Source organism: Leuciscus leuciscus (genome assembly GCF_965113295.1).
Source record: "Leuciscus leuciscus genome assembly, chromosome: 1".
In the NCBI taxonomy this organism is placed as follows: domain Eukaryota; kingdom Metazoa; phylum Chordata; class Actinopteri; order Cypriniformes; family Leuciscidae; genus Leuciscus; species Leuciscus leuciscus.
In genome coordinates, this window is record NC_138725.1 from 38,819,235 (window position 1) to 38,832,722 (window position 13,488).

The 13,488-nt window shown below is 38.0% G+C and overlaps 1 protein-coding gene across 1 annotated transcript; it reads right to left on the reverse strand.

Annotated features, from left to right (window-relative positions):
• Window positions 1–10,515: 10,515 nt before the first annotated feature.
• On the reverse strand, window positions 10,516–12,547 carry LOC309507795 (NAD(P)(+)--arginine ADP-ribosyltransferase 2-like). Its single transcript, XM_082182212.1, has 3 exons — window positions 12,207–12,547; window positions 11,904–11,991; window positions 10,516–11,827 (listed from the first exon to the last, which is right to left on the reverse strand). Exons 2-3 carry the CDS (start codon window positions 11,952–11,954, stop codon window positions 11,108–11,110), a joined length of 771 nt encoding a protein of 256 aa, XP_082038338.1. The 5' UTR covers window positions 11,955–11,991; window positions 12,207–12,547; the 3' UTR covers window positions 10,516–11,107.
• Between the last annotated feature and the right edge of the window lie 941 nt (window positions 12,548–13,488).

Sequence of the window (13,488 nt, forward strand, 5' to 3'; positions counted from 1 at the left end):
AATATTGCATACGATAACAATTAGATATACTGTATGTATATACAGTCGTGACTAGAATTAATCATACCCCTGGTAAATATGATAAAAAATGGCTGTAAAAAATAAATCTGCATCGTTTATCCTTTTGATTTTTATTCAAAAAATTGGCAAAAATTTAACCTTTCATTGAAGTAAAATAATTGAAAATGGGGGGGAAATCACATAATAAAATAAATGTTTTTCTCCAAAACACATTGGCCACAATTATTCATACTCCTAGATTTTTTTATGAATAAAATATCTCTGAAGTATATTCCCATTAATATTGACCTTTTTTAGCACACCAGGGTGACTAGGAACATGAAATTGTCCAGCTATGACTTCTAGTTTCACAGGAGTTTAAATATGAGGAAACACAAAGGCCAAATTCCCTTAATCATCCATCACAATGAGTAAAACCAGAGAATATAGTTCTGATGTGCATCAAAAGATTGTTGAGCATCACAAAATAGAGAGTGGCTGTAAGAAAATAGCTAAAGAATTGAAAATCCCCATTTTGACCATCAGGGCAATAATTAAGAAGTTATAATCAACTAAAGATGTTACGAATCTTCCAGGAAGAGGACGTGTGTCTATATGTGACCCTGGATCACAAAACCAGTCTTATGTTGCACGGGTATATTTGTGGCAATAGCCAACAAAACATTGTATGGGTCAAAATTATAGATTTTTCTTTTATGCCAAAAATCATTAGGATATTAAGTAAAGATCATGTTCCATGAAGATATTTAGTAAATTGCCCACCTTAAATATATAAAACATTTATTTTTGTGAATGGATGCAGCACAATCGCCAATAGAAATGGACAACTTTAAAGGCGATTTTCTCAATATTTCGATTTTTCTGTACCCTCAGATTCCAGATTTTCAAATAGTTGTATCTCGGCCAAATATTGTCCTATCCTAACAAACCATACATCAATGGAAAGATTATGTATTCAGCTTTCAGATGATGTATAAATCTCAATTTAAAAGAAATTACCCATAAGACTGGTTTTGTGGTCCAGGGTCACATATTTTCTTACAGTAATGGACGGTGAGGAGGATGGTTTGAGTGGCCAAAGACTCTTCAAGGATCACAGATGGAGAAGTGCAGAGATTAGTTGAGTCTTGGGGTCAGAAAGCATATAAAAATATAAAAAATATAAAAAATAAAACAACCCCTACATCCCCACATGTTGTTTGGGAGGGTTTCAAGAAAAATGCTCCTCGCTCATCCAAGAACAAACTCCAGCATATTCAGTTGTCAGACACGACTGGAACTTCAAACGGCACAGGGTTCTGTGGTCAGATGAAACTAAAAAAAGAGCTTTTTGGCAGCAAACACGCTAGATGGGTTTGGTGCACACAAGGATAAAAACCATTGGATCTTTCATGTTGTGGGCCTATTTTTCTGCTGGAGGTCCTGGACTTCTTATTCAGATACATGGCATCGTGGATTCTATCAAATATCAATAGATAAAAAATCAAAACCTGACGTCTTCTGCTAGAAATCTTATAATGGGCCGTGGTTGGATCTTCCATCAGGACAACGGTCCAAAACAAACATCAAAATCAACACAAAAATGTGTTAGGGAGCACAAAATGAAGCTTCTGCCATGACCGTCCCAGTTCCCTGACCTGATGAGTGGAGTGAACTGAAGAGAAGAAGCACCAACATGGATCTGGGAATCTGAAGGATCTGGAGAGATTCTGTATGGAGGAATGGTCTCTGATCTCTTGTCAGGTGTTCTCCAAACTCATCAGGCATAGAAGTCTCAGAGCAGTTATCTTGGCAAAAGGAGATTGCAAAAAGGTATTTAATAAAAGGGTATGAATATTTGTGGCCAACGTGTTTTGGAGAAAAACATTTATTTTATAATGTGATTTCCCCCCACTTTCAATTCTTTTACTTAAATTAAAGGTTAGGATTTTCCCAATTTTTTGAATGAAAGATCAAAAAGATAAACGATACAGATTTATTTTTTACAGCCATTTTTGATCATATTTACCAGGGGTATGATTAATTCTGGGCTCGACTGTATATATATATATATATATATATATACATGTTTTTGGAGAGATTAAAAAAGGGTTTTGCTCCATATCTGAAAGACAAAATACATCCAATATATATATCTGATTATTTTATATGTAAATAACAAGTTTGAAGGTTACAAGACAATGGAAGAAAATTTTACATGGTATCATTCAATTAGCATTCACGTTCACTATGTAACTTTTGGCCCTCTAGTGGTTAAAAAACAAAACTGCATGCATTTTGCGTAAGAACATTGTTTTGGTTGTGCTTTGGCTCTCTGTGACTGTGCGGATGAATATGGTTAACTTACTGCTCATAAAACATTCACTGCTAGGCTTAAGAGATATAACACAGATGGCGAGGACCTCAAGCTGACTAGCTGAAGACGTTACTGTAGCGTTACCCATTAATAGACACGGTACTTGAAAATAAATTCCAGCCCAGCACTACAACAACCCATAATAAAAAGACCCTTCACAATAGATAATACTTTACAATGAACTCTGTTAAAGAGCTACATATGGCAGTTTATCTGTTTCTCGCCTGTTGAGTAATAAAAACATCATCTCTGCGTCGCTTTTACAACATTTCAATTCCCTCAGTTCTCGCCATCTTCAAAAAAAAAACTGCCAATGTTGATTCTGCCAAGGTCTGTAGTTTTCTCTTTTTGCCAGCAGACTCTTCTCTGTTAATCTTTTCTTTTTTTTTTTTTACGGGTGATTCGCCGGATGTTCAAGATATAACTGCTCCATGTAAACCTTTCTCGCTCATCGTGACAACTAACCTATGCCACTCCCACTCCCACACCACACACGCATCAAAGTATCTGGAGCAACTTTATGACGAGACACGCACAGATGAGTGAAGAATGAAGGTTGCCGGGGTTACACCCCTACTCTTCCGAAGGAAATCCTTGGATTTTTAATGACCACAGAGAGTCAGGACCTTGGTTTAACGTTTCATCTGAAGGACGGTGCTTGTTACAGTACAGTGTCCCCATCACTATACTGGGGCGTTAGGACCCACACAGACCACAGGGTGAGCACCTCCTGCTGGCCTCACTAACACCTCTTCCAGCAGCAAACTGGTTTTCCCAGGAAGTCTCCCATCCAGGTACTGACCAGGCTCAACCCTGCTTAGCTTCAGCGGGCAACCAGACTCGGGCTACAGGGTGAAATGGCTGCTGGCAATGTACATTTAACTCAGATTCGGAAATAATACAAAAAGGATGCAAGTTTCGAAGAGGTTCTGAGCAAAGGGCTTCATTTAGGCTGATTTCAACCTGCTGTCTTAATCGTACAGAAGCAGAAGGTTTCGGTAACATACAGTGGGGAGAACAAGTATTTGATACACTGCCGATTTTGCAGGTTTTCCTACTTACAAAGCATGTAGAAGTCTGTAATTTTTATCATAGGTACACTTCAACTGTGAGAGACGGGATCTAAAACAAAAATCCAGAAAATCACATTGTATGATTTTTAAATAATTCATTTGCATTTTATTGCATGACATAAGTATTTGATCACCTACCAACCAGTAAGAATTCCAGCTCTCACAGACCTGTTAGTTTTTCTTAAAGAAGCCCTCCTGTTCTCCACTCATTACCTGTATTAACTGCACCTGTTTGAACTCGTTACCTGTATAAAAGACACCTGTCCACACACTCACTCAAACAGACTCTAACCTCTCCACAATGGCCAAGACCAGAGAGCTGTGTAAGGACATCAGGGATAAAATTGCAGACCTGCACAAGGCTGGGATGGGCCCATCTGAAGTTTGCCAATGACCATCTGGATCAGTGGTTCTCAACCTCTCCTGCAGGGACCCCCTGACAGGCCATGTTTCTGTTTTAACCCTGAAATGGCACACCTGATTCAATTAATTAAAGGCTTAATGAGTAGTTGACTAATTGATTAATTGACTAATTCCTACTCTTCCTACTCTAATAAATACTCATTAATTGAATCAGGTGTGCCATTTCAAGGTTAAAACAGAAACATGGCCTGTCAGGGGGTCCCTGCAGGTTGAGAAACACTGATCTGGATGATCCAGAGGAGGAATGGGAGAAGGTCATGTGGTCTGATGAGACAAAAATAGAGCTTTTTGGTCTAAACTCCACTCGCCGTGTTTGGAGGAAGAAGAAGGATTAGTACAACCAGTAGCGTTTTTTGGCACGGGCGAACCGGGCAATCGCCCGGGGCGGCATTTTTGGGGGGGGGGCGGCGCCGCCGGCACGAGCAAAAAAAAAAAAAAAAAAAAAGTCTGCGCCGCGAAGCGGTTTTCTATTATCTATCATTTCACTGTGTGGGGAATTGGCAAATGTGCGCCCCCTGCAGCTGCAGGTGCCCCTGCTTGCTGAGAAGATGCCGTGCACAGATGCTGTTTGTTGGGGAAAGGGGAGGGGGCGTGGAGGCGCGGGCGCGGATGACAGTTCACCTCTGGGTCTCTCCCAAAAGGAATGGACAAGGACAAGGGCGGGGGCGGGGACAAGGGCGGGGGGGCGGGGGGGGATCCATATTGTTATCTAAGTCAGTCACACCTCGACTTTCTTTCAAATAACGCACATTTCATTCATAATATTATAAATACAGGCCTCTATATTTCCTGCACATTTTTGTTTTTCTGAATTGTCTGAATGGCTAATAAAAATAGGTAATACAAAACGATTACTTGGTCACCACCACCAAGGTGTATTGGTTTAGTCTTGACTTCTGGTCGTGACTCGTCGACAGTATAGAGCTGGTAAGTCCCGCCCATCCGTAAAACCCCAAGTGGACCTCTAGGTTGAAAAATCGTCAATGCAAGTGAATGGGAGAAAATAATTATTTTCTGGTCCCGTTTGAATTGTGCCATGAATGTGAACATATGTTGTCTGTGAATTTTTTATATAATTTTTCATGTTACGAGTTTGACAGTATATGGTATGATTCTTTGGCTAGCAGTTGTGGAAAAGACATAACGAGAAAGACTACATGTCGCCTATGTGACGTCACCCCATAAAATTGACTTACCCGTGGTTTTCGCCAACCTCAACGATTTTGTCTTCTCCCTGAAAGAAGGCGGTGAAGTGCACCAAAGACACAGCCATGTTTAGCGGGATCCGTGAGCTAGTGTCCGTGTGCGAGTGGTGGTGACGTTTCAAACGCGTCGAAAGCAGCGAAGAGTTGTAGTCCACAAAGTGCTCTCACACAAAGTCTAACCGTATCAAACTTCTACCCGCTAAATTGTAACATTCTTCACACGAAAAATTATATAAAAAATTCACAGACAACATATGTTCACATTCATGGCAAAATTCAAACGGGACCAGAAAATAATTATTTTCTCCCATTCACTTGCATTGGCGGTTTTTCAACCTAGAGGTCCAGTGGGGTTAGCGGAAGGGGCGGGACTTACCAGCTCTATGGGGGGGATCAGGGGAAATCTGTTGATTGTCGATGTCGAGTGCCAAATAAGAGATGGACAAGAAAGGCCAAAGCCATCAGGTGCCCAATTTAGAAACGTGCGAAAGATAAAGGTATGCAACTATGTTTCCTCTGTATGATTACGGTATCCATGTCATGAATGAAGGGGCAATATTAATTGGTGGGTATAACTCTTATTTGTTAGCCTTTTTGCTAGGATTCTTGCTATGCTTAACAATAATTCGGTTTTAACTCAAACACAAGATCGAATTTCACCATAATATTGTGCTTTGCAACAAAACTGTTACAAGTTCAGTTATTACACTGTGTAAGTGGGTCTCGCCCAGGGTGTAATTCAATGTAGAACCGCCACTGAGTACAACCCCAAGAACACCATCCCAACCGTGAAGCATGGAGGTGGAAACTTCATTCTTTGGGGATGCTTTTCTGCAAAGGGGACAGGACGACTGCACCGTATTGAGGGGAGGATGGATGGGGCCATGTATCGCGAGATCTTGGCCAACAACCTCCTTCCCTCAGTAGCATTGGAGATGGGTCGTGGCTGGGTCTTCCTGCATGACAACGACCCGAAACGCACAGCCAGGGCAACTAAGGAGTGGCTCCGTAAGAAGCATCTCAAGGTCCTGGAGTGGCCTAGCCAGAGAAATGTCTGCTATGGCACTGTGTTCATGTGGGAAAGAAGTGACCTGAACTGTGCAGGTCATTGTAACAAATATGTTGCAATTTTCCAAATGACAAAACGTACTTCTTTTTTTCCTGTCATCAGCACTCATCTGTTTTAAAAGATAACAATGTTGAAATTTAAGTCTTTAGTTGCCGTACGTGACTTTTGATCAAGCCTGCCACCAATGTTCCTGCTCATGTTTGTCCTCGCTGAGCAAAACCTTTCTCTGTCGGGTGAACATTTCTTCCACCTGAGCAAAAACATCCATTGTAACATGCAGTTGACAGCAGATTGGAAAAAGCATATATTTTTCTTGGATAATATGCAAACTTTAAGGAAACATTTCATTTCATCATTCTTTAAACATTAAGGGAATGTTACTTTTGTGTTAAAAAAAAACAAACAAAAAAAACATTCTATTAACGTTCCTGGAAGAACATTTGCTCATAACTTTGGGAGAACCTTGCCAGAACGTCAGCTATGTATGTTAATTAAAATGACACTGTATCTTTTCAACAAAGCTTGCATCTTTCTAACTGTAATCACGTGTATATATGATGATTATATTGACAGTGCGCTGAAAAAAACATACAACAAACACACACATCCAAAAGCGGAGGCGTTGTACAGTAGGCCTAGTAGCCAGTGTCACTGCACTGAGTTTTGCTGCTCAGACCGTTAGAAAAAAACAACATTTGTATTCATAATTCTACTGAGAGGCTGATGGCTATTGAAATATTAAAGGTGCTCTAAGTGATGTTGGGTGACGTCACTCCTTGTTGACATTTAAAGTATTGTCAAACAAAACGGAGGCTAGCTAGACCCTCCCTCCTCCTCATCCGCGCACTAACCCCCCCAAACCCCACCCCCAATCCTTCTTGTCGGTTATTGGCTGGAACAGTTTGTTATGTTTTGTGGTGCGGGTTAGCCCAGTTTGTTTTTCTTGCCGTTTGTAGAGCCTAAGGCTGTCTACCGAGACTTCGTTTTTTTACAGTGTGTTCAGAGGACAGGCAGCTAGCGGATGGTGAGGAGATGTTTGCTGTATGTGACAAAAAAAAATGTTGGCCTAAAAAACGCATGACATCGCTTAGAGCACCTTTAATGATCTTAAATGTTCTAACTAAAAAGGCCAACAGCCGAATAACTACCATGTAACCAACAAACATAAAGGGATAAAGAGTCATGGAGAAAGAAAACAACAACAACAAAAAGAAATGTGACTTAAAAACAGTGTGATATACTGATCTGTAATAAAAATCAGTCGGTAGTGAACACTAACCGTGCATTCAGACAGCAAGTAGCATCATAATATAAATAAATAATAAAACTTAGTGTTGCAGGTCATCTCTTCTTGTATGAATTGTAATTCTCATGTATCAAATGTGTTTGTAAACATATGAGAATCCATCTATATTTACTGTGACACTTAAAATATGGTTCAATTTGGTGAGTTGATAGGTCCATAACATTTGTTAGCATTCACATTGTTATCTTCATAGCGCAGCTGATTGGTTGCTGTGGCATTCGCGGCTAATGAACTTGCTGCTCAGCATTCAAACACTTGTCATTGTTTGTTGTTGCGGTGTGCAGCGTGCTTTCAGAAACCCTCCACCTTCCCCAGCTCCATAGATCTGCTACAGGGATTATTTCATGTTGTTATACGTACAGCAGCAGCAGTGTTGGGTATCGGTTGAATTTTAATGATTCTGATTCAGCTTATCGATTCCAATTCTTATTGATTTCTGATTTCAATTCCAATAAGAAGAAGAAATAAAAGAAAAAGAAAAAACGTAGAAATCATTCACATTTATTCTAAGTCTTATTGCAAAACATTTAATTGTAGCTGAATACCATGAACAATAATCAACAGGCTAAAGAACACTTAGGAACTTTTTCCTACGGTTTAAAAAATACCATAGCAAAAACAACCACTGTAAAACATTGCGCTGTAAAGTAACGGTAATCTACTGGCAGCTGGTTTCTAGCAATGTACTTTCTGTCAGGACCACTATCGTCAAATACAATTTGACAATTGCATACAGTTTGGATTGGCGGTATGGTTCCGTTCTGGGCGAGAACTCCGTGCGCATCCATGCAGCCTAGCATAATGGATAAGCAGCAATACCCCCCCCCCCCACCCCCTTTAGGGTAAACAGAACAGAACCAACATGAATGTATGCAAATATCATTAATTCAAGATTTTAAAGTACAACATAATTCGAGAATTTTTCTGATTCAAGGGGAATCAGAATGCCAAATCCTGACTGGATGAGAGGAGGAGCTGGGGATGGTGCAAGGTAACTCATATAATTTGGGAAACCAATTGCTTCAAACAGTTCGAGTTTAAAAACCGGTATTTATACTGATAGTACTGTGAACTTACTTCATTTGAGTCCACTGAAAATTAACATCTCTTAATGTAAAACTGCAAACACCTAAATGTGTAATAGTGAATTAATTAAAAACATGACTTTAACTATAAAATCTTTGCATGAATGTGCTATTGTATTTAGCAAGCAGATTGTCACTGCATCAGCAACTACAGTTACTGCTTTTAAATAAAGCATCCGGCAGCATAACATCAGAATTCTCTGCTCATCTTTGACTGAAGCACAGGCTCTACTCTCCAGCACAATGGTGACCCACAAAACTAATTAATCAAACTAACAGATGTCTCCTGCACTGTAAAAAATACTTTTTTTAAATCATAATTTTACAGAAAATAACTGTATTGTTATAACAAAAATATTGTGACATTAATGACAAATTCCAGTAATTCACATTTTTATACAGAAAATACTGAATTTTTCATACAGTATTTTTTCTGTTTTCTTAAATTACATAAAAATGTATGTACAATTACAAATATAATCTGTAATTAAACAGTAACAAAACAGTTTAATGATAAAATGGTCAATTTTTAGGAAGTAAAACATCCTTTATTTTAGAGGTATTTCCTGAATTATCGTACCTTCATCGTAAAAAAAAATGGTCAAATGACTGGCAGGTACGGCTGCAAAACAAAAACCATACAATTAAAGTGTATAAAATATGCTAATTTAAAGTGCAAAAACCTTTACCAGAAATTTGATGTCACCAAGATTGAGATCAGTATTTGCTTTAATTGGGTTCTTGACCCTTGAGTTCTTAACATTAGTTTTTTCTCTGACTGCTTAACTGTGTTTTTGATACACATTTGTTATGGCAATAAATGCAGGAGAAAATCTCCTCATCAGATGTTGGACACTTATTGGTGATGTTATAGTCATCATGTGGCCTGATTCACTGATATGTGACCCTGGACCACAAAACCAGTCACATGGGTAATTTTTTTTTAAATTGAGATGTATGCATCATCTGAAAGCTGAATAAACAAGCTTTCCATTGATGTATGGTTTGTTAGGATATGATAATATTTGGCCGATATGCAACTATTGGAAAATTTGGAATCTGAGGGTGCAAAAAAATCGAAACATTGAGAAAATCGTCTTTAAAGATGTCCATTTATGTTCACGATTGTGCTGCATTCACTCACAAAAATAAATGTTTTATATATTTACGGTGGGAAATTTACTAAATATCTTAATGGTACATGATCTTTACTTAATATCCTAATGATTTTTGGCATAAAAGAAAAATCGATAATTTTGACCCATTCAATGTATCGTTGGCTATTGCCACAAATATACCCGTGTGACTTGTGACTGGTTTTGTGATCCAGGGCCACATATGACCTTGAGTCAAATCTCTGAATATATTAGCTGAGGTTACATAATATACAGAGAGACTTTAGTTTTATATAAAGTGTATGATTATGCCAGGGACGAGAACGCTAGCTCCATCTTTGTCCTATCCTGTCAATCTCTGCGTGAAATATAAAATTGAGTGCGCACCATTAGTCTACAGAGGGCGGAGCTAAGCGGAGCGGGGAATTTAAACTTTAAATATATTTGCTTATTTATATTCATTTGAACATGCTCATATGTTAGTGTTTTTATATATTTTTAAAATATATGCTATAAAAAAATATATGGTAGGATAGTTATTTTAGGCTGTTGAAGTTGGAAGAAAGGGTGAGATTCTGCGGCACCCCTAGCCAGTTGCAGCACCCACTTTGGGAACTACTGCATTATACTGTTACACATGCTTTTTCTTTGTCAACTGTTTACATTCACTTAAGACATAACCGACTGTGTTATCGAGGATATTTTTATATATTTTTTTGTCCGTTCAAGTGCAAAAAGACAACTCAGAAGAGAACTCAGATCAGTATTGCTCACTACAGTGTGAGAGGCAACTTTCTCTGTGCTCATTTTAGATGTGTGCGCAGCACAGAAAAAAATAATGTGAGTCTTCTTTTGCCTGAATGGTTTAAAGTCATTTTAAAATGCACACAAAGGAATCTATAAGAGGAATCGAAATGCCCATGAATTATCGAATCCCTTAAATGGAATTTTGAAACCGGGTCTAAAATGTAGCAGATCTATTCCGCTAAGACCAGATATATTAACATTGTCATATTCCATTACCATGCCAAACACATTCAAATCACATTTATTTATAGCGCTTTTCACAATACATATTGTTTTAAAGCAGCTTTACAGAAAATGCATGTCTACATTACAGTGTTTTCATTTATTCCGCATTGCACTCAAAAGCCCATTTAGTAGTTAATATTCTATTGATGGCAGTTAGATAGCAAGCACAAAAATTGTTCATTAATGTGATGGAAAAAGATGTGAATAAAGAAATTAATTTGCACATATAAAATCACTTTGAGGCCATTGTATCACTTAAAATAAATGTATTTCATTGTTAAAATTATGCAAACAAATTGTGTTTTATCTGACAAAGAATTATTGAAATCAGGAGGACATTTTTTTATATTGATTTGTGTGGAACATGATAAATTCATGTAAATTCAGAGCAATTCAAATTCAATGCAAAACATTGTATGTTTTCATGGTTTCTTGAATAGAGCACAGTTCTGGTAACTTACTTTCTCAGAGCTTTTCAAAGTGTACACAGTGTCACACCAGAGATTTGGCTGATATTTCTTTGTTCTGACAGCAGTGACTCTAAACTTCTCATATGGAGGAATCAGCACCTCTTTAAGGGAAGGAGACTGAGAGTATTTTGTCAGCTCAGCACTTTCACAAGTGTAGATTTCAAAACAAGATTTATTTCCAAAATGTTGAGTTACTTTGGGATCAAGAGAGGAGGATGTAAATGAGCCGAAACGAACCTCTTTGTTCAGAACTTTCTTATTAAATTCAACATTTGTACCACGGTAAGTGTAATAGCATTTATTGTGTGTTTTCTTCAGAATCTGTATCGCTTCTGTTAACAGAAAGTAAAGTGAATACCATTTATATGTCTTGTGTTTGTAACGGTTTTTACCGTAACGAGTTTCTTCATTAAATTTCCTATATATATATTTACCAATGTACACGCGAATGGCGATTAATTGATTCCTTGTTAAGTGATCTTTTGGAAACTTGACAATATTTTCACTCTTTTGCCAATAATATTTAAATTTAGGTGAGTTGTTGATTTCCTTCTTCAGATATTTTGTCTTCACCAGATGTGCCATTTTCTCTCTACAGCCGGAATAATAGTCATCGACAGAATTCGGTGCCATATCCAATGGAAATATCTGTCCTGCAGCAGCGCTGTGATCCTGCAGAAATAGAAATCATAATGATCACATCATCAGTATTAATGTCTGTAATATTCATACTAGAACACAAGCTTACCTGTCCTAGAGCAGCTAAAATGAGAAGAAGAGCTTCAATGATCAGCAGCATCTTGATTCAGTCAAATCCCTCAGATGATCTAGTAGATCTATAGTGAAGATCCAGAAACACACCAGCGTCTCACAAACACTAAATATATCACTCCAATGGCAATATGTGCACAATAAAACTGTTCAACAATTTCTTACAAAACACATTTTAAATCTGTACAACTGCATTTTTTGCTGATTAGCAGTTTTAACTGTTTGAAATAATCACATAAAACTGTGATATATCGACCTTGTACATCAACCCCAAACTTACCTGAAAATACTGTTGTCTCTTTCTGAGATTCTGTGTTTTCTTTTTGTTATTTTACAGAAGTTCAGGAGCAACGACAAGAAGAGAAGATCAGAAAAGTCATTCGCTCACGGACGACAACGACTCTTCAGAATAACTGATGAGGAAGGTGCCTTTTTTATATCGCTGATAATGTGTGTGTGTTTGAGAAATAATTGCTGTCTCTCGTGTGGTTTTATTGGACCAACTTTGAGTTCCCATCGTTCTAAGATGAACTTTTCAACATGATTTCTTGAGAATTCATGATAACTTTACGCAATGGTGAATTCACATGAAATCGTTGATGAATATCTACAATCTAGAAATCTAAACAAGATGTGTATTTTCTCCAAAACACGTTGGCCACAATTATTCATACCCCTAGAATTATTTTATGAATAAAATATCTCTGAAGTATATTCCCATTAATATTGACCTTTTTTAGCACACCAGGGTGACTAGGAACATGAAATTGTCCAGCTATGACTTCTAGTTTCACAGGAGTTTAAATATGAGGAAACACAAAGGCTAAATTCCCTTAATCATCCATCACAAAGTAAACCAGAGAATATAGTTCTGATGTGCATCAAAAGATTGTTGAGCATCACAAAATAGAGAGTGGCTGTAAGAAAATAGCTAAAGAATTGAAAATCCCCATTTTGACCATCAGGGCAATAATTAAGAAGTTCCAATCAACTAAAGATGTTACGAATCTTCCAGGAAGAGGACGTGTGTCTATATTTTCTTACAGTAATGGACGGTGAGGAGGATGGTTTGAGTGGCCAAAGACTCTTCAAGGATCACAGATGGAGAAGTGCAGAGATTAGTTGAGTCTTGGGGCCAGAAAGCATATAAAAAAAACATATAAAATAAAACAACCCCTACATCCCCACATGTTGTTTGGGAGGGTTTCAAGAAAAATGCTCCTCGCTCATCCAAGAACAAACTCCAGCATATTCAGTTGTCAGACATGACTGGAACTTCAAACGGCACAGGGTTCTGTGGTCAGATGAAAAAAAAAAAAAAAGAGCTTTTTGGCAGCAAACACGCTAGATGGGTTTGGTGCACACAAGGATACAAACCATTGGATCTTTAATATTGTGGGCCTATTTTTCTGCTGGAGGTCCTGGACTTCTTATTCAGATACATGGCATCGTGGATTCTATCAAATATCAATAGATAAAAAATCAAAACCTGACGTCTTCTGCTAGAAATCTTATAATGGGCCGTGGTTGGATCTTCCATCAGGACAACGGTCCAAAACAAA

Excerpts from the sequence above, each read along its gene's own strand:
- LOC309507795 (XM_082182212.1), bottom strand. The coding sequence starts at position 11,954 with ATGCTGCTGATCATTGAAGCTCTTCTTCTCATTTTAGCTGCTCTAGGA. Across the intron at positions 11,828-11,903 it reads TTTTAGCTGCTCTAGGACAG|GATCACAGCGCTGCTGCAGG; the intron begins GTAAGCTTGTGT and ends CTATTTCTGCAG.